Here is a 25,423-nt window from a genome sequence, read left to right on the forward strand (position 1 = left end):
TTTGCATACATCTCGCATTTATTCCAAAGGTGTTCATTTACTTTCTTCTCAGCAAAGAAATGTGTCTCTCTCCTCCCTTTCCTGTTAGCATGCTTTCCCTGCTGAGGTGGTCCTCCATAATATCAATGCCAGACTCAGTATCTGGACTCCATGGACATGATCTGTAACTTACCTTCTTCAGAATGGGTGTCCATTCCTTATGGCCGCCTCCAAGTCCACTATTGAAAGATGATTTACATCTTTCATGTTTCAACATTGTTACTGGTTATACAGGCTGAGTTCATCTTTTCTGCCCATGTCTTCGCTTTTTCTGCTATAGTCAAACCAATATGTTATATAATATAGCAAAGTACCCATCAGCAACAGAAATAATGTGGACGTTTGGTAGGAAGTTTTAGCAAAAAAAACCTCATACAGGTAACTTTCTACACAATGGTGATTTTCATCCTCATCCCTCAATTTGGTTTTCTTCTGATTGAGGAATGAACCAATCAGTTGGGGAAAAGATAGAGCCAGAGCACCAGAATAGGATTAAGTTAAAATAGCCCCCTTCACCACATCAGTGCTGAAACGTTCAATTTATCTAAAGCTAATTATTATCACCCTGCTGAAGCCGGGGAAGCCGGAGGATGAACTCAACTCTTACAGGCCACTTTTGCTAATAAACGTTGATGTGAATATATTGGCTAAATTAGTCGCTAATCGGCTGCAGCCTCCGCTCCCATTGCTTGCTCGCCCGGATCAGTCGGGTTTTATCCCTGGGCGCTCAGCGTCCCACAACCTTAGGACCTTTTTTACCGTAGTTCATTACTTACACCCTGATTCGCAAGCAATAGCAGTTCTTCTTGACGCTACTAAAGCGGTTGATACGCTGGAGTGGTCATATTTATTTGCAGTTCTTGAGGGGATGAGGTCCAGCCCCCTATTTCTTAGCCTGGTGCGTTTATTATACACAAGGCCTTCTGCAAGGATCCGTGGAATGGCATGCTGTTGGATATGTTTGTTATATCGTGTGGTACCAGGCAGGGGTCCCCTCTGTCCCCCCTTGCTCTTTGCAATTGCAATGAAGCCATTGGCAGCACGCATTAGGCAACATCATACTGCTAGGGGGATAGGTTTTAGCTCGAGGGGCCTCCTAATTTCATTATGCGCAGATGACGTTACATTATACATAAAGGACCCAGTGACGAACATGGCTCTAATCCTCTGTGAATTCATTAAATTTGGAGGCCTATCTGGGGTCTCTATAAACGGAGCTAAATCTACTATATTCCCCCTTACTGATGCTACTGCCCCATCTTACACTGATTTCCCACTCAAATTCGGCAGATGGGCCGGTGAAATACCTTGGTATGTTGCTCAGTAGAAATATGCAGGATATCTGGGACATGAATTACGGGCGTACAGTATCATGGCTGGAAGAAAGGGTCACTGCTTGGGCTGGGCTCCCACTGTCATTAGCCGGGAGAATCGCAATAGCCAAAATGGTGGTGTTGCCAAAGTTGTTGTACTTATTCATAAATATTCAATTCCCCTAACACAAGCATTTTTAAAATCTCTTCAATCTCTGCTTATCTCCATGGGCTGGGCTGGGCGGGCCGACAGGCATGGATTTCGAGGGAAATTTTGACCCTTCCCTTACACCAGGGTGGGCTGGGAGCCCCGAACATAAAATTGTATGCACTGAGTGCACATGCTCAGCTCTTGCATTATTGGGTACACCCAACCCCTTTTCAGCCACACACAGCTGTGGAGATGGATGTTGCGGCGCAGGTCCCTCTCCAGGTAGCATTATATCAGGTCTATAAACGGCCTCAAGATGGTATAGATATGGTTGAAACCCTGCAATGTGCGTGGGATAAACTATGGGATAGAGCTAAACTGAAAATCTTATATGCCCCATCAATACCTTTGGCACAAAATCCCATGTTACCCACAATTGGGGAGGGTGCAAGCAGAACACTGGCACAGAAGATGGGTTTGGCTACGTTTGTAGACTTATACCCTGAGGAACTATTTAGGCCCCCTCCAAATCCATAGAGGAGAGGCAGTGCCCTTCTCTGAACTATTATTATATTATAAACTCAGGGCTACATGCAGGTCCTTGCGCAACACATTCCCAAGCCCTCCACCTACACTACTAGCACTAGAAAATGTGCTCAAGTCAGACTCTCCTCGCAGACTTATTACACGTATTTACAGTAATATGCAAAACTCGGCCCCATTGTTGAAACCTAAGGCACTACAGGTGTGGAATGAGGAATTACAGACCCCTCTTACGGAAGACCAATGGATGAATAGTTGTACCCAACTCACGGCTCTATCCCCCAACTACAAGCTGCGTTTGATTCATTTTAAGTATCTCTACAGATTCTATAGGACTCCCTCTCAAATACACTGCATGGGGATCAAAGAGGATGATAGCTGCTGGAGGTGTGGCATGGCCCAAGCTATGTTTCTATATATGGCGTGGAGTTGTCCACAGTTGTAATTGTTCTGGTCTGCCATATTCACCACAATCCATGACATTATCGGCACGATAGCTGACCCTAACCCCCTATTGGGGTTATTAGGTTGTGTTAGAGACACGCCAGTTGCATTCATCAAATTACACGCTATGCTCATACTTTTTGCTAAGTGCCGAGTAGCCATGCACTGGGGTAGGAGGGGAGCTCCTTCCATGAAAGAGTGGATCCAGGATATCACATTTAGACACACGCAATTAACCACTTTCTGGGAGCTGATGCCGACGGCTTCAAGGCCTAGGGACATTTGGGAGCCTTTCTTGGAGTGGGCGCGCACTCGGCAGTGTGAGGGGGAGGGATCTCCAGGGCCTCCTGGAGACTCGTATGTGAGTGATTGGCGGCCCCGGGGATGTTGGAGCATTGTAGTGGGAGGTGTTCCATACACTAGGTACGCTTTCATATAAGTAGGATCAGTGGGTCCTGCTCTGACTGGTTTTCCTGGGTTCAATGGAACCTATTTTGTAACCTTTATGACCTCTGCTGTATAGTGATTTATTGTATATCATAAGCATGTTCTACTACATACAAGTGGAACTATGCATTTGATTTTTCATATGTGTATCATAGTATGCAAATGGGTGGCCAATGATAGACTGTAAGCAACTGGTGTTTTTTGTTGTTTTTTGTTCATAATGTTTGTTACTTTATTACAAATGCCAATCAAGAAAATAAAATAATAAAAATGTTTTTATCTAAAGCTGGTCTCCATGGCATAGCCGTGAGGTTTTTCCCCTGAAAATAACATGGGAGGAGCCAATTTGGATGGGGTAAATATTTAGTAACAGACACCAAAGAGTGACTTGTCAGAGAAGTCCTCAAAAGTCTCAAATTAGCAATTTAACTTAGATGAACTTAGATTAAACGAATTTGCTGTTATGTAGTCCAATTTAATATTGTAGCAACCAGGTTCTTGAGAAGTATAGTTCTAAGTATTTAATGCAATTGTGCAACCACTTCAACCGATTGATGGACGCGTTGTCTCTTGAACAACCTGTGAATATTGGTGCTTTTTTTATGTGGACTAAATATGGACGCCAATAATGTGATACCAGTCCACCCTAAGGAAGAACATCTTGATGAAATGCAAAGTTGTATTTTTATATAACTCATCAATTGCAGCTTAGGCACTAGATCACTTTTGGAATGATAGTTATTGGTCTGCAGAGAGGACAGGTGTGTTTCTAAATCTTTTTCAGAGTTCCTATACCCTTCCAATGTATTTCATCCCACATCATGGCTACATAAAGTAGGAAAGCTCTTACCTCTACATTTTCTCACTGGTTTCTGAACCACAATTAAAGGTTTATTGTTTGGTCTGGAATTTTTTTGGGGTGTGTAGTTTATTTTTCTCTTGAAATGATAGGATTGAATATCAACCTCCAGTGTCAACCTCTTTCAAAATGTATCAAAATTAATGAAACCTGTTAAAGCTTCAGACCTCTATGAAGCTGTTAAGTGTTATGGTCATCGAGCGCTTGAACAAAGACAGCATTATTGTGGAATGAGAAACTCGGTATCAATGTACCAAGCTGCTAATGTATAACATTACCTTTATTTATCATGCATGCAAGTAAACTGACTTTCTATCAGCCTCAAAATGCACATGTAGAAAATACCAATATCTGTTTGAGCTGTGAGAACAGTCGGGTTCACCATAAATGGTATTGTACGCTCTGTTGTATATGTACATATGACTGTATTGTTTAGCCTGGACCCCCCTGAAAGGCAGCAGAGCACCATACCGGGCCAAGGCAAACATACTGTCAACAAGTGATGGGGAGATAGCTGGGTTTTGAGAGCAAACGTGGACAGTTACTACAGCATGATACAGAATTCTTTAATAAGGGGTATCTTCAGATATCGCCTAAAAATGGACAAGCGCTTGGTCAGTCTTGATACGATTCCAGGCCTTTGGTACGTACGGAGAAGGCTTTTTGCCTTGTTTATTTTCCTTCCCAATCTGATTGTGCCCCGGCTGCAGCTGTACTGAGACCCACGAGAGGACAGAGAGGGAGAAGAGAGAGAGAGGAGAGAGAGAGGAGAGAATGGGACAAAGGATGGATGGATGGAAAGAGGGGCAGGCAGAGGGGGAAGGGAGCAGGGCTTTTTTGAAAAAATTTTACAGGGCTGCATTTGGCTCCCAGTCCACCCTTGCAGATAGTCGGTGGTGCTGGTCACAGTGGCTTTCTCATGAGGGAAGGTAAGGCAGTGCTTAATTTGTAAAAGAATAAGTGCCAGGGCTTACATTTATATTCAGAGGCCCGCAGACAGTGCTACTGAAGGGCAAGGGTGCCCAATACCACATCAAGGTATTTTTAATCCACTGCAAGAGGTACCCTACCCATTTATCCCACTCTCAAAACAGGTTCCTACTTTCTCCCTTTCGCATAATCTTTCTCTTCTTCCTTCTTTCCCCCTTTTGTGTTTTTCTCACTTTTGCTCTGGAAAAAATTCTGATGAGGAAAAATATGTGCCGGTCCCTAAAAACAGAGTGCCGGTGGGAGCCACCTGCATCCACTGGCTCAAATTAAGCACTAGGTATCGCCCACTATTACTAAGATCACTAAAATGTTTAGCCCTTCCTCAGGATTTGTACTCTAGCGTGGCCTTCAACGGAAAGGTAGCTGCAATCTCAGGAATGTCTTTATAGCAGCAACACTGAGATAAGATCAGGCACGTGACACAGTGAAATACTATGAACTCTACAAAAGATTTAAACCCAGACAGGATACTGTAAATTTCAAAAGCTATAGAGAGTAATGCAGGACGTCATGTGTGGCAGCAATGTGTATGTCCGCAGCCGAGTTCTGAGTGTCCAGATTTTACATTTGTGAAATATCTTTCTCCATAGGAGCTATAATAAATACTTTACTGGAGCACTCTGGCCTTGCGTCAGATACAGTGACGTATGTGTCCTATATAGTTAAATGTGAAGGTTGTAGGCCTCTACATTCTCCTTGCACCTTTGTTCTCTCTGCCCTTCCCCGTCCCACGGCTCTTGTTTAAGTGGATTAAGTGTACTGGCTGGACAATTACAGTAATTCATCGTATTGCCCGAATGTATGTTAGTTAATGTGCTGCATTCTAATAAAAACGGACTGCATATTTACTGTGACTTTTAATGTCTAAGCGACAGCACAGGTGATGTACATTTCTTGCAAGTAGCCCTGCCACAGTTTTATGCATCTATGCCTCCTAGTAAAGCATGTTAAACACAAAAGAAGCTTGGCGTTTAAGTACTGCCTTCTATTGCCGCCAGACTTGTAAAAAGGCAGCCGGCCTTGATAACACATCCAATATTGACATTTGCCACCTCTCCCTGTCGCTCGCGCTCAGGTGACAGCGGATAAAGCGCGGCCAGCCTCGGTGTGTGAATGCGCAGCGGTAACGTGCGCAGCGGGCAAAGGATTTGACGGGAAAAAACCATCCATCATACCTAGTTTAATCAATTCCGAACACATACCTCGAGAAACTTCTGCTGTGACAGAAAGTTGAGAATAATAAGCAGCCACGAAAAAATTCCTCGCTTTGTCACAAACTCGTAATAATATGTTACTCATTGACTGATAAAAACATAGTCCGACCTGGAGCCAGGCCAGCAGCATATTTCCGGGAACAGTATATTCCAGCCTTTGAGAGCAAACAGTTGGTCTATCATTCAGGCCTTTGCGGAGCGAGCTTGTTTGGTCTTTTTTTCTGTTTCATTCTTTTCCATAAATAAGCAATAATTCTGGCTTCTAACTGAGAACAATAATGAGCAGGTTGTCTTCCGATGACTCGGTGTTCCTTGACGAGCAGCCGGCCGCCGGACTGAGCCCCAGCGATGATGCCCAGCTCAGCCCCGCGGACAGCCACGGCTCCGTCTTCCTGAGGTAAGTCCTCGAATTGTCCTTACATTGATTATTGCATACCAGACAACGCGATGACAGCAGCCCCCTAAAGGCTAAGATTCGAGGGGCGAGGAAGAGAAAAAATCGAACTACCTTGTAAAGATTTATACCACCGTCCTTTGTCTGCTTGTTAATTTTATAGACGAAACCAAAGTCAGTTGCATCTCATGCGTCACTACACGCACATCTCAGGAGAGACTGGTGGGGGGCTACAGCCGTCGGTGGTCAGCTTTATGATTACAGGCAGTGGCGTAACACAAAGTGATTGGCCCCCTGTAGAATATATGGACCCCCCTCCGCCCCCCCAGATTACCATATCTCACAGATATTCATTGGACTTGGGCTAAATGGGGCTCCCCTGACAGGTTGGGGCTCCTCTGCACCGCACCCCACGACGAGGCAGTTCACTTGCAGTGAGAACTTCAACTGGTCAGGGTTTTGTGTTCAGTGACTGACCATATCCGTTTCAGAAAGGTTAAAGTGAAAACATCAATTAATTCCGATTACCCGATCAGCAAGGGTTCAATGTGATCAATGGCATGCACTAGGAAGCCCCATCAATATTTGATAATACTTTTACTTACTCAGCATATAGAGTGCACATTGTCATCTTTCCCATTCTAATGACCTCAAGTATTTGGGCTAATCTCTGTGTGTGATTTATTTGCCCTCTTGCAGGGCAGTTTCAGGACCACCGTTGCATCTTGATTTCCACCATATTCTCCATTCTGAAACTTTATAGGGTGTTGAAAGCACCGGGTTATGCTTTCGCCGTCCCCTCACTAGTGGCACTCCAAGGCCCTAACATGAACCTGTGCATGGATGCAGGGCAGAGCTGTGGGCCTGTTTTCACGGAGATGCGCTTTTTAAAGCGCATACACTTAACTGGAGGTTTTGGAAGGGTTAATTCATGCTCTACACAAAGCAAAGCTCAGAAAACAGTAAGTAGCGGTTTCCTCTTCCTGTTTCCAAACTGAGGTGCCTGCAATTCATACACTGACTCCGTGACATTGGGGGCACTGTAACCTATCTTTTTTGTTTTTTTTTTACAAACCATTGCGACTTAGTACTTTAGTCAAATTGGTTCAATGGATGTAATCAGGACTCCAAGTTACAGAATACATTGAATTGTTAAATGAATGTCATGTAATCCCTGATAAAACGGAGTCATCTAGTAACCGTATTTAAGGAACTACCTCCAGGTGCCTTCTGGGTCGGCCTGAGAACCAAAAGCTGCCATGGCAATTCTCAGACCAGCCGTCATCCTGCACATAGCGAGCACAGCGAGCAAGCTTGACCAGTGCAAAGGAACTTTACAGGGGTTCTCTCCTCAAGAAATCTTTGAAACAAATTGCAAATATTGTGCATTTACAACACATTTTTCAATATGCAACCTTGCCCAGTCATTGAATGAATGAAAATTGGAAACATGACTGCATTGTTCAATGAATGAATTCAAAGTTGGATGCCTGAGGAGCGGGTGATGAATACATTCAAGAATGGAGGACAACGGGGGAGGAGCCTAGCGCGCAACCAAGATGGCCGCGTAGGTGCGAGGCTCCCGAGGACCTCCGCGACCTCCTGAATAAATCCTGGAAATATCCTGTCCTTGTTAAGGGGACTGTGTCGGGGAACCCGAGCTGAGGCACTACCCGTTTTTTGGGCTCGAATCGGACCCCGAACAACGGTGGGAACATCGACTGAAGGTTGCGGCCTTCTCCTCGCCGGCCCCCCGGATTGGAGTAGTGGCGCGATCCGGGGACAAGGTGAATAACAGCGGCGAGCGGGGCTGGGCGACTCGCGTACCCCGCACTTTCACTTTCGCTTTTGCGCCTCCTTGCTCTCTGGCGAGGTCGGGCTGCGGAGCGGGGTGCGGTGGTGTGGCCTTGTCCAGGTGCCCAGCTGGCCCACCGGCGGTGGGTCGACCCGCGGTTCTGTGGTCGCCCCCTTGACACCCGTGATCTGGTGTGACGGCCCGCTTTGAGATCTTGGCACGACGGCGAAAGGGCCAGCATGGCCACCAAACAAGATGGCGACCGGGCGAAGGTGAAGACGACCCGCCGTGGCACGGCGCACCAGGCCAATAGTATGGACCGCTACACGCTCCAAAGGGGGTCTCCGGGGACAACGCGGTCATCCCCGGTGGGCCCGACGGAGACACTCGCCCATCCAGTGGATCTAACCCTCCGGGACGTCATGGGCGCCATCGCTGAACTGAAGGCCTCAGTGGACCAGCGTTTTGATACCTTGTCGCAAAAAATGGACTCGGTCCTGGTGGATGTGGGCCTTGTGAGGGCGGACTTGTCAAAAACGAACGACCGAGTCGACTCCCTGACCCACACCACAACGAGCCTCACGACTGACGTGGTGGCCCTCCAGAAGGAGGTGCGCCGGCTTGGCCAGGCGAGCGCCCTGATGGACCGGCGACTGGAGGATTCCGAGGGTCGCGCCCGGAGGAATAATATCCGCATTATTGGTGTGCCGGAGGGACGTGAGGCGGAGGCGGCGGATCTCTTCGTGGAAGACTTGATCCTGACCCATCTCCAGCCCCGGGGGCTGAGTAAGTTTTTTGCGGTGGAACGTGCCCACCGGGTCCCCGGGGGCCGCCCTAAGACCGGTGCCCCGCCGCGGCCCCTTATTGCCCGAATCTTTAATTTTCGGGACCGAGATGCCATCCTCCAGACCTCCAGGCAACAGGGCCCGGTCAGGTTGGACAACATGGACGTAAACTTCTACCCAGACTTTACTCCGGCGGTCCAGAAGCAGCGGCAGAGCTTTATTGGCGTCAAACGTCGTTTAAGGGACCTAAATCTTAAGTACTCAATGCTCTTCCCGGCTAAGCTGCGGGTGGAGGTGGATGGTCGCACGCACTTCTTCGACCGGCCCGAGGCGGCTGGGGACTGGTTGGACACCTTGCCTGGGGATCGGGGCCGGGGGGGTGGGGGGAGCGCGGCTGGCGAGGAGGGCCCGCTGGATCAGAATTGAGGGGTGACTGTACTGCCTTGCTCGGGACATTGTTCCTTCACCACATACTGCTTCTGTAGGTTCCCCTTCCGTGGAGGTCGTGTGGGGTCTGCTGGGGGCTTCCCTCCTCCTCTGGGGGACTAGTTAGTATTTAGCTATGGGGCGACAGGCACACTGCACTTTGGGGGGGCTGTCTGGGCTCATGCAGGGGTGCAGGGAGGGGGGAGTTTTGTTGGGACCGGGTGGTTGGTGGGGTGAGTTGTTTGTTTGTACCGCAAGGCAATCCTGTAACTGTTTTGTTGTCTTTAGACTGCTCGGTGGGGGACGACCGATTGTTTCGACGTATGATGGGGGGTAGGGACTTGACTGTGTTGTCATGGAATGTTAACGGCCTGGGGGATAGGATTAAGCGTGGTGTGGTCCTGCAGTATTTAAAACGTATTTCCCCAGATGTTGTCTTCCTGCAAGAGACGCACCTTATAGGTAACACCTTTCATGCAATGAATCGGAGGGGATATCGTTTGGCGGCCCACTCTGGCTTCACCTCGGGCTCGCGGGGGGTGGGTATTATGGTTAGGAACTCGCTCCCGCTGGAGATCGATGAGGTGCACCACGATGAGAGGGGCCGTTACACTGCTCTGGCGGGACGTATGGAGGGTAGAGTGTTCAGTTTTGTGTCGGTGTACGTCCCGCCTGGGCTACAGGCCACTACATTTGCGGACCTGGGGCGCCTCCTTCTGGAACTTCCGAGTGGCTTATTGGTGGTTGGAGGGGACTTTAATGCGGTTGTTTCTGGATCTATGGATCGCCATCCCCCTAGGGACCTCCCCCGGGCACAGGCGTGGCTGCCTGGCCTCTTAGACACACTGGGCCTGGTGGATTGTTGGCGCCTAAAGCATCCCGTATTGCAACAATACACCTTCCACTCGGGGGCCCATGGTAGTCTTTCGCGGCTTGATTACATCCTTGTCCCAGCGGCCCATGCGGGGAGGGTGGGAGAGGTGCGCCATCTGGCACGGGGTATTTCAGACCACTCCCCATTGTTGTTGCATTTCGATGTCTTCCCGAGGGGGGATGGCAGGGTGGCCCCGATTAACGCCTGGTATCTGCGCGACCCCACCATTCGTGCCGACTTGATCACATCCTTGCAGCGCTATTTTGAGGAGAATGTGGGGTCGGTCCCATCTGCCGTCTCCCTATGGGAGGCTTTCAAAGTGGTTCTTAGAGGGGAGGCCCTCTCCTTTATTGCCAATGCCCGGCGGCGCGAGCGGGAGGAGGTGACCCGGGTGGAGGCCGAGATTGCGGAATTGGAGGGTGACCTGGGGAACGGGGTAACAGACGCCAAGTTACATGTTCTGCAGTTAAAGCAGGCGGCCTACCGGGCCCTTGTCACGGAGGCGGCCAGGGGCCTTGGTAGAGAGCAGCAGGGGCGCTTGTATGATGTGGGTGATAAGGCCGGTAAATTGATTGCGTGGTTGGATAAGAGAGAGAGAGCGAGCCGAGTGGTGCCTTTGATTGAGAGTGTGGATGGTGCGTGTGCCACGGAGCCGGAAGCCATTGTCTCCTGTTTCGCGGATTATTTCCGCGGAGTCTACTCCCCTGTTTCCCCCTGTTCGGAGGCGGACTCCCGTGCCCTGCTTCGGGATATTGCACTCCCCTCCCTTACGGCGGAAGACAGGGATTCGCTGGACGTCCCTCCCACCTCGGACGAAATTGCCTCGGCTATTCGCTCGATTTCATCCGGCAAGGCCATGGGCCCCAATGGCATTCCCATTGAGCTATATAAGCTACGCCCGGATGTGCTGGCGCCCCACCTGCGTGCGATGTTCCTCGCGGCCCACTCGCAGGGCTCCCTCCCGCCGGACCAGCGTCTGGCCACAATTGTGGTAATCCACAAGGAGGGGAAGCCCCGTGAACGGGTCACATCCTATCGGCCGATTTCGCTTTTGAACGCGGAGCCCAAAATCCTCGCCAAGGTGTTGGCTAACCGGTTGGTTGGCGTGGTGGGCGATTTGGTCCACCAAGACCAATCGGGCTTTATCCCACACCGCAACACGGCGCTTAATCTACGGCGCTTGCACGGCGTGCTTGCGCGTGTCCCATTTGTGCGGGAGCCAGCCATCTTGGCGTCCTTGGACGCCACCATGGCGTTTGATACGCTCGAATGGCCATATCTCTGGGCGATGCTCGCGAAGTTTGGGTTCGGCCCGGGTTTCATCAGCTGGGTCAAATTACTATATTCGGGCCCGATGGCGCAGGTGGTGGTGAACGGGCGTGTGTCGACCCCGTTCGCGCTGGGGCGGGGCACGCGACAGGGCTGTCCCCTGTCGCCTCTTCTGTTTGCCCTGGCCCTGGAGCCTCTGGCGGAGTGGCTGCGGTGGCACCCTTCCATCCGTGGTCTCCGCTGGACCCCCGAGCACGAGGACCGTGTGTCCCTCTACGCGGACGATATCCTTTTGTATCTCGCCTCCCCGCGCAAGTCCCTGATCGTCCTAGTTGATGTTTTGCGCTCCTTCGGTCGCAACTCAGGCCTAGTCATTAACTGGGCGAAATCCTGTGTCTACGTGCTTTCCGGGGAGGCTCCGGTCCTGCCGCGGGACTGCCCGATCCAGATTGCCTCCCAGGGTTTCCGGTACTTGGGTATATATATCACTCTTGACCCGGAGGCCCGCTATGAGCGGAATCTGCTGCCCCCTCTCCAGCGTTTGAAGGAGGATGTGGTGCGCTGGCGGCGTCTCCCGCTCTCGCCGCTCGGCCGAGCGGCCTTGTTTAAAATGATGTCCTTGCCGCGCTTCCTCTACGCCCTCCAGAACACTATGGACATGGTCCCGGCACGCTACTTTCGTGAGGTGGAGGGCCTTCAGCGGCGCCTGTTCTGGGACGGGAGGCCGCGTATTGCTCTGGCTAAACTGACGCTCCCGTGGTACGATGGAGGGGTCGCCCTCCCGGACATTAAACGGTATTACTGGGCCTCCCAGCTAGCTGCAATTAATCATGGCCTTTACGGGCCCGCCCTGAACCCGGCATTCGAGATGGACAAGATGCTCCTGCCCGGTGGCGATTACAATCGAGCGCTGTACTCTGGCGCGCCCGACTCCCGTCTGACGGGACCGACGCGTGTCATGGTGCGGGTTTGGCACGCGGCTAATGCAGCTATGGGGTGGAAGGACCGTTTGACCCGGGCGTCTCCACTGTATGCCTCTGAGAGGCTGGGCTCCCTGTGGACATCGAAGGGCTTCGAGAAGTGGGACACGATCGGAATCAGCACAGTGGGGGATCTCTGGACGAGGGGGGGATTCAAAACTTTTGAGACGCTGCAGGCGGAGTTCCAGCTGCAGGGCAGTGAGTACTTTCGGTACCTACAGGTCCGCCATGCGCTGGGCTCCGTCTTCCCGGATGTTGCATCCATTCCGGAGTCTTCCCCCCTGGAGGACAGAGTGCTGGATGGCCATGTCCCGGACAGCACGATCTCCCTCATATATAAGAAGCTGATTAATGATAGATCGTGCCTGTTAACTAATCTACGCGAGGCTTGGGTGGCCGACGGGCTGGAGCTGGACGACGAGGATTGGATGTCCGCGGTGGCCTCTCCGAAAGAGGTGGCCATCCCGGCTCGCCTTCGTTTCGTCCAGCTCAAGATCCTTCACCGGGTCTACGTGACGGGGCCGAGGCTTCTACGTATGGGTTTTGCCGTGGACGGACTGTGTAAGCGTGGCTGCGGTGCGTTGGCGACTTTTATGCATATACTGTGGGAGTGCCCGAAGGTGGAGCGATTCTGGCGTGGTGTGCATGAGGTCCTGCGTGTGGTCACGCGTGTAGCGCTGCTGCCTGAAGCGAGGAGGTGCTTGTTGAATGTATGGGAGCCGAATGACTACTCGGTTCCGCAGACGCGGTGGGTGACTCTGGGATACATGATAGCGAAACGTGATATTGCTCAATTGTGGGGATCCCAGAGGCCCCCTGCGGTGTCGGCCTGGAAAGAGCACATGGATTGGTGTATGTTCCGTGAAAAGGTGGTGTATGTGGTGAGGGGTAAGCCTGGGGCGTGGGTGAAAATCTGGGGCCCCTGGAACGCCTACCGTGGGGGCATTTGTGAGCCGCCGCAGCTGCCGGCTGCCTCGCCTGCTCCGTCTCCCTAGCTGGACCCTCTTGCTCGGCCGCGGGCACGCGGCCCCCCAGTCCTTGATCTCCTCCCATCCCCCTCTTCAGATCTTTCCTGCCAGTCTGGATCCCCCACTATGGAGCAAGTGCTGTCACCTTGAATCTCAGGTTGCCTTGCGGTTGTGGTTTTTTGTTGAGGTTGTTAGTCCTTAAAATGAAACCGTACTCTGTGGCAGGACGCCGTGAGGCCTGCACCGTTGACTACTTCTGTGTTTCTACTGTGCACCGCTGAGAGACTTTTACTGTCTGTATGTCCTATATTTGTGATGCTCTAGCGGCCGGCCGTGCGGTTGTAGGCCCATACTTGTAACCTTTTTATGGATGTAATAAACGGTTTCAAAAAAAAAAAAAAAAGAATGGAGGACAACGAATAACAACTTTTAGCTACACAGCGAAAACAGCCTCAACGCACTCATCAAGGATGGGTGTTTTGGTTTCCATTTTACCTCTGCTTCAAAACATCACTCCCCCCAAGCACTATCACCAACAAGCCTTGTGAAATATGCATTTTCAGGATATTTTTCAAACAGAATTAAACACAAAGCATGAAGCTTTGAGCTAAAATGGGGGAGAGAAAGATATAACCATGTAGTGGCCAAATTACCCAACTTGAAACCAGGAAACCTTCCATCAACCTCAACTTTCACTTTACAAATTGTGTGCTCCTAGCCTTCCTTTTCACACTGTCTCCTTTTCCTTCATCATCATAAGAGCAGCTTTAAATACATTGGTTCAGGAGTGTGTTGCACAAATGCAAAAGACTATAAGTAGCATCCTAGGACACACATAGGGACAAAAGACTAGTGTCTTCCCTCTGGGTTCACTAGAAGCATCGTTGCCAGGGCAGTGGTGAAGAAACATGAATGCTTCTAAGTCAATGATTAGCATCAATTATAGCAAATGTCACCCAATGCAATGGTATATTTTAATATGATAATCTTAAATGTGTTGCAATATTCAGATTATGAAGGAATACACTCTTTTGAATTTTGAAGAGTCTTTATCATATTTGTACATGGCTATTTGACCCAAGCAACAGCAGACTCCTCATCACCGTCACCATAGTGCCCTGAAGCTCAGCGCTGCTTGTGACAACCCTGCAGGAGACAGGCTTTGTGGCAAGCATAGTTTGGCTGGCCATGCTTTTTAATTCATTTGTTTTGCATTGCTGGTTTATAAAGCGCCAAAGCACTGCAAGCAGGACACGCTGCATACCCGGCGCCCAGCAACAACACCGCCAGCACAGCAGCAAACATTCAGTGCCCAATATAGTTAGTTGGGCCTGCTTGCCTTCCTTCAGTCTTCTAAACAATGATTGGAATATACTTGTAATATTGCCTTGTTCTTATATTATGCATGGTTTAGTTGTTTTACAAGAGCACCTAGCCTGTAATAAATATCTGGCAAACTGAAAATGAACATTCCATTGATGTAAAGCATTAGGTATTGCAAGCGATGGAATACCTGTTCTAGTAGACTGGTTATTACCCCGTCGGTATATACACCTAGGTAACAGAAAAACCAGCCATACTTTATCAAAATCAGGCCTTGTACCCGGTGCTCCCTTGTTTGATGCCTGGAATGTTTCGTTATGGAAGAGTTTACATTGGAAGAATGTTCATTCCATTCTAGAGCTAGCTTCATTTATTTATTTTTTATAGTTTTTATTGGCTTTTTAATTATATTTCTATTACAGTATAATTGTTGTGTTAAAATAAAGTACGCATCAAAGGCATGTGTCCAAGAAAAATAGGCAGGAATAGCACAACAATCTATAACTATGCAATCAGTAAAGGCTGAGCGCCTGTACGCTGACATCGGTGAGGACCCCAGGATCACTGACAGTGAAAGTAGCAATTGGTAATTCCAAGTACACATAGGTGAGCTCTATTGGAAGATAGAGATGCCAAAGAGTGTAATTATGAACAATACTGTACTCAATGAGGTAGAGGAATAAAGAACATTTAGAAACCAGATAATGCGCGCACTCGTTTGTGGTGACGGAGTAAAGCATCACAAGGGGTGCGAATCCGGTGGGTACCATTAGGACTATAAAAGTTAGTGCCGATGGGTAGGAGAGTCCCATGTGTTATAGTGGCTCATTCTAGAGCTTGCTTCATAAACACTTTGTAGACCGCAGTGGGTGGAGATTGTTACAGGGATGAAAGTTGCCCAATAGTGCTTCTGAAATAAGACAGCTTGCAAACTTTTTCGCACAAGTATGTTCAGCTTAGATGTCTGAAAATATCATTGGTGTAACTCCAAGAGCATGAGTTACAGACTCAGAGTATGTAGACTTTTACACCCACTAAAGCAACCGAGGGCCAAATGAATTACTAATACTCAAGTTTGCACATTGTCTGCAATGAGACCTTGCTTTTATTGCTGCTCGTATCACTTAAAAGACCCAGAATAGTGCTTTCAATTCTATCTTCATTTGGAATACAAGGGATCATTTAAAATCTCCTTGTAAGAAAGTAGGTGATTAATTGAGGTGGATATTGGTCCATCAAAAGGAATAAGGCCATTGACTTGTCAGGGTACAAGACAGTTGCAGTAATTTAAATCTGGGTTCAACCCAGATTATTTTAGAAAAATGTGTAACGTAGTTGGCAGCAACAAAGCAGTACAAAAGTAAAAAATATATAAAATGTATAAAAATAGAGAAAACTTTAACGAGCAAAATGACCCTACGAAAATAAAAATGCAATAAGGAGAATCACGATCATTTTAAAAGAATCCAGGCAAAAAGCAGCAAAAAAACGGGACCTCTGCACGATTTTAGGCTGGACGTGAGCGGGTTCGTCTCAGTCAAAGAGTTTGCCTTCTGACTTTGTCTCTGCGGTGGAAGTCAAAATCCTCCATTGGGGTAAAGTTGCAGCTGTATCTGCCTAAGTTCTCTTGAAGCAGGCTAGCCACTGGATGATGTCCTACTGCAGCAGCTGGTTTTAGTTGTAAATTTTCCAAGCGGGAAAAATTAAAATTTTGCGGCCGCTGAAGACCTCGCATCAAGTGGATACTTTTTACACCTTTGCCTGAACATGATTTCTAGCTTCAGACTTAGCCCTTTTTATCAAGCTCAAACCCTCAATAAGGGCGGGCCTGACTCTGTATTCGATGAAGTCCTTTAGAAATTGGATACTTTCGCTGCGAAGTCATGCTGACGCTTCAAAGCTTGTGGCAGTTCAAAAGGTTTCTAAGTTGTATCTTTTCAGAGTTTTTAGAGCATTTCCTGTCGGTCACTTCTAATGCTCCCAGGACCTCATGGACGACACTTGAGAGGCAGGACTTTGTCCAGTAGAGACCACCATCAGGGTCCAGTTCAGGTCCAGTTTACCCTGGTCAGCTGAGCACTTCAGGAAAAAGGCCTCAGTCAGCTTGTGGTGTCCCTGCAGCCATACAGGAGGTCAGACAACTGTCCATTGGAGTCCACTTTATAGTCCTGGGTACAAATGAAAGCAGGACCAGCTCTTCAAGTCTCAAACAGCAGGTCCAGTCCCCGTCCGTTCTTCCACAGTTTCAGAGAGTGTTCTGATGAGCTGTGAGGTAGGTGCTCCTTTTGTAGGATTTACTAGCCAGTGGGTGGTTGTGACTTATGGACGCTTCCAAACCATTGAGAAAAAGGTTTTTAAGGGCAAACATTCTCACATTTACAGCACATCCTTATTTATCTTACTGCAAACTACCCCACAGTGCACTATTCTTAGGAAAATCCATGTTGGTACAGCCTTTCTGCCCCTGGAGTTGGCATGTGTGACAGCAAGAGCGTGTTGTCTGAGCAGTTCCCTCCTCCTCAGCTACACAAAACTGGTTCTGAGACCAGCTCCCTCTCCCAGTGGGCTGGTGCTAACCTGGCTACAGAGAGCCCAGAGGACAAAAGGCTTATATTCCTCTGGTCTCCCCTTACACTTGACTATAAATAGGCCGGCTTGACCCTGATTACTTTCAAGTTATTGACGTTCCTGAACCCTCTCCTGCTGCTCTTTCTGAGCTGTTATGTGTCACACACCTTTTACTCACGTCTTCCTGTTAAAATGCAGTAGCCATTTGTTCTGCTCTGGTAGCAGTTAACACACCTCATTATGGGGAAGCACAGAAAGTTCAGTTGCTGGCAGACTAATGTTAATTAATCTACTAGAGGTTCAAGCAGACAAAGTCTAATTATTTAAAAGTCACCTTTCTTAAATATGTGTTAAAGATCAGACTTCGCAACTGAATTTGATTTTTAATACACATTAAAAATGAGTTTTTGGATTATTCCCACCAGACATAGCAGAATTATGATTTTTTTTTTAACTTAGTTTTGCTCATTGGACAACTGTAGCCCTTCACAGTGAAAACAGCGTTTGAAGGATAGTCACTGTAGATACATGCCAACATTAAATTCTTGCACGTGCCTCTTTTAAATACCGGGCACCCTACCTTTGTAGGTATAGGGCCAATATAGGGGTGGCTTAATTAATATTTAATAGTAGGTTTCTGTCCTACCTAAAAGGCTTATTTTGCCAAGTTTGCCCACAAGTTCAAAAGCTACACGAGTCAGGCCCCACAGGTAGGCCTGATGACATGTTTTTATTGTAAGCCTTGTGGATGGCATTGCATGTGCTGCAGTCCACAGGTGACATTTTACTTTTCCACACCATTGGTGTATTTTCCTATACCATATATTGTAGCTTACCGGAAGGTTTAGTAGGCCAATTAGGAGTTAGCCACTTTTCCAAGGGTGTGAGCACATAAACTCAGGCCCAGACAGCCATACCCCAGGGTGTTGAGTTCAAATACCAACAGCACCAGTCAGCATAACAGGTATTACCTTGCAAAAAGAGGAACTTTCTCACACTTCTCAAAGAACACTAGAAGGGTTTTCTAATAAATATATAAAAAATATGTTTGTAATATTCATAATAGTGCACAAAGGTATCTGCAGTCAGGGTCCACACTGACATTATTCTAGAGTTTCAAGATACCATCTACTGAGAAATCGAAGATCTAAGACTTGTTCACTGTTAGTACCTTGACTGTTTAGAAAAACATTTGGAAGTTTGGGTCTGTCTTCTATATAACCACTTGGGTATATTACATTAGTAGGAGGTAGGTGAAATTACTAGTGAGGGTTCATGAAAGATGAAAATGGGATGAGTAGACTGGCTAGAGGAGGCTGGATAACGTTAGAGAGATAAGAGAGGTTAAATAGAAGAAGAGTTCAGATGTGATCAGCATTGAGTTAAACTCTGGAGTGTAAATAGGCTAAAAAAGGTGAGGCATTGTTGGACCATATGGTTCTGGTTACCTAGAAGACAAATTTGTGAGGAGAGGTATGGTAAGGGCACGACCGACAACACTACTTTCAAGACAGACCTCAGCCTCTACCACAGGCATTTGAGAGCATTGAAGGAAAAGGCCTTAGCATCACGCATCAAATCAAGCTCCAATAACAGCAAAAATCTCTTCAACATCGTCAAAGAATTCTCCAACCCCACAGCTGCAACACACAGCATTACTCCCTCACAGGAACTCTGTGACAACCTTGCAAACTTGTACTAACTGGCAAGTCGAGCCAGCTCTACTCACAGGACACCATCTCCATCATGAACTTGGTCCACTCATGGGCCCCAACTGACCCATACCCTCACCACATCTTAAACCTAGGCAAAGCCAGAATCATTTATGTACTCAAAACCTTGTCCAATACATCAATTGCCATGGCAACCTTCCCAGTGGACATGAAACACACAGAAATCAATGCTCTACTAAAGAAATCATCGAAAGACCCCCAGTGAATTCAACAACTACGAACAATTTCCCTGCTCCTGTTCCCAAGCAAAGTATTAGAAAAAGGCATCAACCACTAACACTCCTCACATCTGGAACGGAACCTGCTAACTGACTCCTCCCTATCGGAATTCCACAGCAACCACAGCACTGATACAACCATCATCGTGGCTACCGACAACATCCGAACCCTACTTGACCGAGGAGAGACTGAGGCTTTGATCCTCCTAGACCTCTTGGCAACCTTTGATATGGTCTCTCAATACACACTCATCACAAGGCTGCACAAAATAGGCATACAAAGAGCTGCTCTCAGATTAATCTCCTCTTACCTGACTGGAAGAAAACAAAAAGTCTGCCTTCCCCCCTTCACCTCCATGCTCAAGAAAATCCTCTGTGGAGTACCCCAAGGATCCTCGCTCAGCCCCACCCTCTTCAACACTTATATGGCATATCTGGCCAGCATCACCCATACCCACGGAAACATATCCTATGCCGATGTCACACAACTCATCCTCTCCCTCTCCGAAGACACCACCAAGACCAACTTCCAACACTGCATGACAGGTGTCACCAAACGGATGAAGGACAACTGGCAGAAGCTCAACACAGACAAAACAGAGGTACTAATTTTCAGAAACAAAAGCTCCCCAAGGGGCACATCCTGGTGGCCCACAGAACCCGAACCTACTCCTAACCCCACTGACCATGCTAGGAACCTAGGCATTTTAGAAGACAAGCTAGCTATGACGACCCAGGTCAACTCCCTCTCCTCCTCCTGCTTCTTCATCCTCTGCATGCTTAATAAGATATTCAAATGGCTGTCCCAAAGCTTAAGATGCACCATCACCCAGGCCCTCATGTTCAGTTGATTGGACTATGGCAACGCTTTCTAAACAAGGATCATAGCTCCCCTCCTTCATGACTATGAACCACACAGAACTCTGCAGCCAGACTTGTACTGCATCTTGCTAGACAAACTTACTTCACCCTGTACCTCAAGGAACTCCCCTGGCTCACTGTACAGATAATATGCCAGTTCAAGCTCCTGAACTATGCATAAAAGGCCCTGCACAACTGCAGACCCACCTATCTGAACCACCACCTCAACTTCCATCCGCCCACCAGACACCTCCGCTCCGCATCCTGTTGTCTAACCCTCACCGCTTGTATCCGACAGGGCACTCGTTATCTGCAATCTCTGGTTATACCCTCCCCCCCCGCCAAAGAATTTAAGATCAGCAGGAGCCTATCTGGATTGAATTCATGCTGCAAGAAGAGGACTGCTTATCAGGGGCTGCTCTTTTCATCTTTTGGAATTCAAAATGTGGAATTCTCTTCTCCTCTATCTCAGGCAAGAAAAAAAAGAACTATCATTTTGTAAAAACTTAAAAGCCTGGTTTTTTAGATCGATCTGATTGGGACTGTTTGTGTTAGTCGCTTGAACCTGTTTTTGGGATCTATTCCTCAGCGCTGAGACACTTTGTTAGAAGTTACTAGGTGCTCTATAAATCACTTTATTATGATTATTATTATTAGAATTATAATACCTAGCAGCAAACAAGATGGAACGACGCAGAACTGCCCATCTCTTCCAGAGTTCCAAAAGTCCCTGAAGACTTGGTTGTTCGAATAATCAACTGGACCCTGTTAGAACCAGGATACCCTCACAGGTGACAAGTAGCACTCTACAAATCTAATAATTGATTGATTGCTGAAATATAGTAGAGAGTAAGATGGGTATGCATGCAACAAAGTAGGCTACACTCAGAGTATTAAGGTATACAGAGGATGTCCTCGAAGGAATAGATATTTCAGTAGAAAGGAAGCAGAGAGAGTAATCACTAGATATAAAAAAGGTACATTTTTATGCAGGGTTTTGGGAGAATGGTGGGAGTATGTATTTAACACAGGATGCAATCTGAGGATGAATAAAAACTCAAAAGAATGCTTGGGGTTTGTTACATATAGGCAGGTATATATGCTGTTGCTTTTTTAGTTGTTTTATTTGGCTGATTGATGCTGTTGGCACATTGTGACCATTTTTGGTTATACAGATATAGAAGATTATTTTGACTTGGCTTATCGTAATATGAGGTAATGGAGATTGTGTGGTATGTTCAGAGAGTGGGTCTTATCAATGTGTTTGGTACTATTTGGATGATTGGGTTATCTCTGTGATTTGCATGGAATAATTCTATTATATATTAATTTGAGATGGACATGAGTGGCATGCTTCTGGGACACGTGGTTCTCCCTTAAATTACTAAGGGTTTGTTTATCAAGGTATTCTGCTGATGTGGTTCTTACTTGATTTTAGAAGGTCATGTAGAGGCAGTTCAATGAGTCAGGTTTCCCTGTTATCAAATATGCCTTTTTGAGTTTGTATCAGTGAATTAGGCTTATTCTAAATGATATATTAACTAAATGTTTCACTCAACGCATCAGAAAGGAGCTTAAAATATATATAGTAAACAAATCTTTCTTTAAAAAATGTTACGTGATAGCACTAATTTAAAGCTGTTTTATACTGTATTAGTACAGTTAAATTGCCACGGTTTAAATATTTCCTAAGCATATTGAGCTCTAATATAGTACATGAATCCCCAGCCAAAACACATGGGAGTTACTTGCATTACAAAAGATTTAATATGTTTAATATGTTGAATATGCTCTCCTATAACAAAAACATATAGAAAGTCAGCCATGACAAGATCTAATAATAACATCATTACTTCGAACTATATTCACAAGGATTCCTCCGATGTTTGCAATGTATTTCCGACTACTGTAAAAATCACGTTTGATTCCACTACACCAGTGGTACTTAACCTTTTGACTCCGGGGACTCCCAGTGAGTCATTACTAGAAGCTAAGCCTTTCCGATGATTTGAACTGCCAAACAATGCATAAAAAATATAGAAACAAGCATTCATCAAAAAATAGACAAATTATGACATATTTTATTGAATTCACAAACTTTAAAAAAAAATGCATTTTAATGTGAATTATGGAGCTTTTCTAAATTCAATTGAGACCGCTCATCATCTGTAATATATTCTGTTCGATGCACTTGCACAGTTTCCACAAATCAATCCGAGAATTTTAACTTAATTTGTTGCCTCCAATTTCAGATTCCTTTATATTTATAGCTCGGTTTGAAATTTAAAATTTTAAATTTAGCTTTATTATTTTTATACTCTCTATTAATATATTAATAGTATTTAATTTCTTAAGCAGTCGCGGCCCCCCGGAGTAGGCTACGCGGACCTCAGTGGTCCCTGGACCACAGGTTGAGTAGCACTGCACAACACTATCTGGGGCTCTGCATCAGTCTCACAGTCCAAGGGTTATTCCAGTATCGTTCTGTAAAATCTATATTACAGACAGCATTTACTCATTTGTGCATATACATAGTGGCAATTTACAAATGCATAAATTCAACAATGAAGTTCATCTTATACTTCTAAATAATTTTTCTATATGGGGAAAATAGATTTCCCATGTGGAAACACCTTTCTCCAAACCACCACACATTTTGGTTCTGCTCCCTCTAGTTTCCACCGAAAATGATATATGCACCTGGAAAGTCTTTCTCGATGGCCCATCCCCAGGGATCAAGTACTTTGGAAAAACACCACTGGTACGCTTTGTTTTTTCCGCTATTCAGTCTAGTGACGTCAACGGCAAATAGCCGCACTTGCAGTCTATTCCAATGAACCTTGGAAGACGTGCAGGTCAATTTGGAACTTTCCATTCACCCTCTGTTTCCCTGTGCGCACGTTTGCCTTCTGGTGTCAGCGACTGTTGTGCGTATTGTTGTGTTATTTACTCGGACGGCTGTTCGCAGGCTCGCAGCGCTCTCCTTCGTCCCCATCCGAGTCGGGCCGTGCTTCCTCTTGTTTCCATGCAGTTCACCAGAGCGAGACCTGTATTTCTAGAAATACGTGTCTATTGTTTGCGTGGTAATGACAGATGCGTCGCTTTCTGATGTTGGAACTGCAACCAGAAACTTTGTCCACCCAACCTCCCTCCACCGAGCAACTGGCTCTTAGCATATATCCATCCGCACGTCAGAAGCGGTTTTGTTCCTTTTTCGACTTTGGTCGAGAACGCTCATTGACTGTCAGCAGCAGCACAAGTTGTTTTTATTTTGGAGACGTGATGGCAGTGCAATGCATACATTTGTACTGCTCTGTAACTATCAACTTTGAGAGACCTTAAAGGCTTATCTTCAAATACAGTACACATCTGTCGATTTATTTCCCTTTTTATCAAACCAATTCTTTTCTCCAGTTTAAAAAACAACCGGATATTTTCCTGACAGACAGAGCAATCTAGTGGTCATCGCATATTAAGATTCAAACCCTATTCCTTGTAAAATCATAAACATTCAGAAAAGATTCGTGTTAGTATTAACAACGTAGGCACGATGAAGAGAATATTTTCACCAGTTTGTTTGTGTTATTTGTCCAAATCAAATGACCGTAAAGTGAACTTTTGAGCACGTGCAGGGCATAGCAGTGGTATTGCTAAAACTCAGTCACTTCAGGTAGAGCGGCTAGTAAGTAAACAGGAAGGGTGATAGGATCGCCATGTTTCCAAGTGGTGCTGTAAGCACTCACCCATTAACTTAGAGAATTTCCCAGTTAAGTGTGTATGCACTTTAGAAGTCAGTGTCTTGAAAAAAAGTGAACTGTTCTGATATGCACAATTGCAAGCATATATGATGCAGCGTGCCAGACAGGCAAGGGCCACAGGACAGACATCGGATACTTGGTAACACCTGTGGTGGTTTAGGTCATATCCGACTCGTGTCCTGGGGTGGAGAGGACAACCAGTCCAAGACATTTCTGGAAGGTAGTGTGAGCGGTAGAGATTCAGAACTCAAAAACTCACACAGGAGGGGCAATAAAGTAATACACAGCCCGACGCTTGTCTTTTTAGCGTGAAGGAGAAGCATTTTAATCACAACAGGTCGTATTACAATGTATACAGAATAGGCAAATCTACAGGGATGCACTAGTGGTCTGCATGTTTCTCTACAGAATGAAAACATAGACATAATCACGATTAAATTATGCCGCCACCATCGGCTGGATCGTGCTTTTGCCACCACTGTACCTCTTTTGATCAAAAAAGATTTGTTATGGTTGCCATTAACTAATTTTCTCTCTCAAACTGCCCCTTAAATAGCTGTTTTTATTTCTCTTTTTGTTCATGTTCAACATACAGCTCCATCTAGTTTATATATTCATTTACTAGCTTACGGTATTTATATGATGCTTACCCTGTATAATGTTTACATTTCCCCCTCCCTTCCCCTTCTTCTCTTCTCCTCTCTTCTCTATCCTCCCTGCCCATTAATCAAAACCTTAAAAATGCTGTTTCCCTAAGTATATTCCCTACTTTTCTATTGGCATTTGTTCAGACTGTATGATTTCGATTTTATTCTATTGTTCTATTACATTGCCTTTGTTTTTTCTCTGTACTGATGTTTTACTTGGTTTATGATATTTAATAAAGCTTTCTAAACTGAAAGCTCTGATGCAGAGTCACTATGTTACAGCAGAGCTACTCCCTACAATTCTGAGACTTGTAGGTCAGCCTTAGCAAACAACTATTTAGTTCTTGTGTGGGGATATCAATGTTCAATAAAGTGCCCCACCAAACTCTTTTACCCAAAGTTTCTCAGTCAGTATCCCAGGGACATGTGGAATTACCTGTTGTGGGGCTACTGAGAATTATCAAGCATGGGTGTGCTGGTGGACAGGGCATAGGGCAAGCTGTTGAGCTCATCAAGGAGTGTTTAGGCAACTCCATCTCCTCTCTTCAGTCAGCCAGCTGGCAAGGCAGTAACTCAAGAAAAACTTGTCCAGCAATCTCACAATTGACGGTAGCAAGTCAAACAAATCCTCTCTTCAGTCAGACTTAACTCTGCAGTAGGCCAGGGAGACGAGAAGACCATAGGCACTTCATGGGTTTTCTCATCACTCTGGTATGTTTTCTTTTCTCCCTCTGTGTCACTTTTCACACTGAGCCTATCAGCTGAGTTCGCTTCCCTTGGAATTTATACCTCTGGGGGTCAAAGTTCTCCCGTTTCAGTAGGCA

The 25,423-nt window shown here is 46.5% G+C and overlaps 1 protein-coding gene across 3 annotated transcripts in view; it reads left to right on the forward strand.

Annotated features, from left to right (window-relative positions):
* Positions 1 to 6,136: 6,136 nt before the first annotated feature.
* Positions 6,137 to 25,423, forward strand: part of GRAMD2B (GRAM domain containing 2B) — a 482,135-nt gene continuing 462,848 nt past the window's right edge. Inside the window, exon 1 of one of the 3 annotated variants that reach the window (XM_085632688.1) lies at positions 6,137 to 6,397. In XM_085632688.1, the coding sequence (XP_085488814.1) occupies positions 6,279 to 6,397 (119 nt within the window). In that variant the 5' untranslated portion in view covers positions 6,137 to 6,278. The remainder of the gene's footprint in view (positions 6,398 to 25,423) is intronic. The other 2 variants (XM_085632692.1, XM_085632689.1) reach the window with 2 other exon arrangements.

Source organism: Triturus cristatus, chromosome 2_1 (assembly GCF_964204655.1).
Source record: "Triturus cristatus chromosome 2_1, aTriCri1.1, whole genome shotgun sequence".
NCBI classification, from domain to species: Eukaryota; Metazoa; Chordata; class Amphibia; order Caudata; family Salamandridae; genus Triturus; species Triturus cristatus.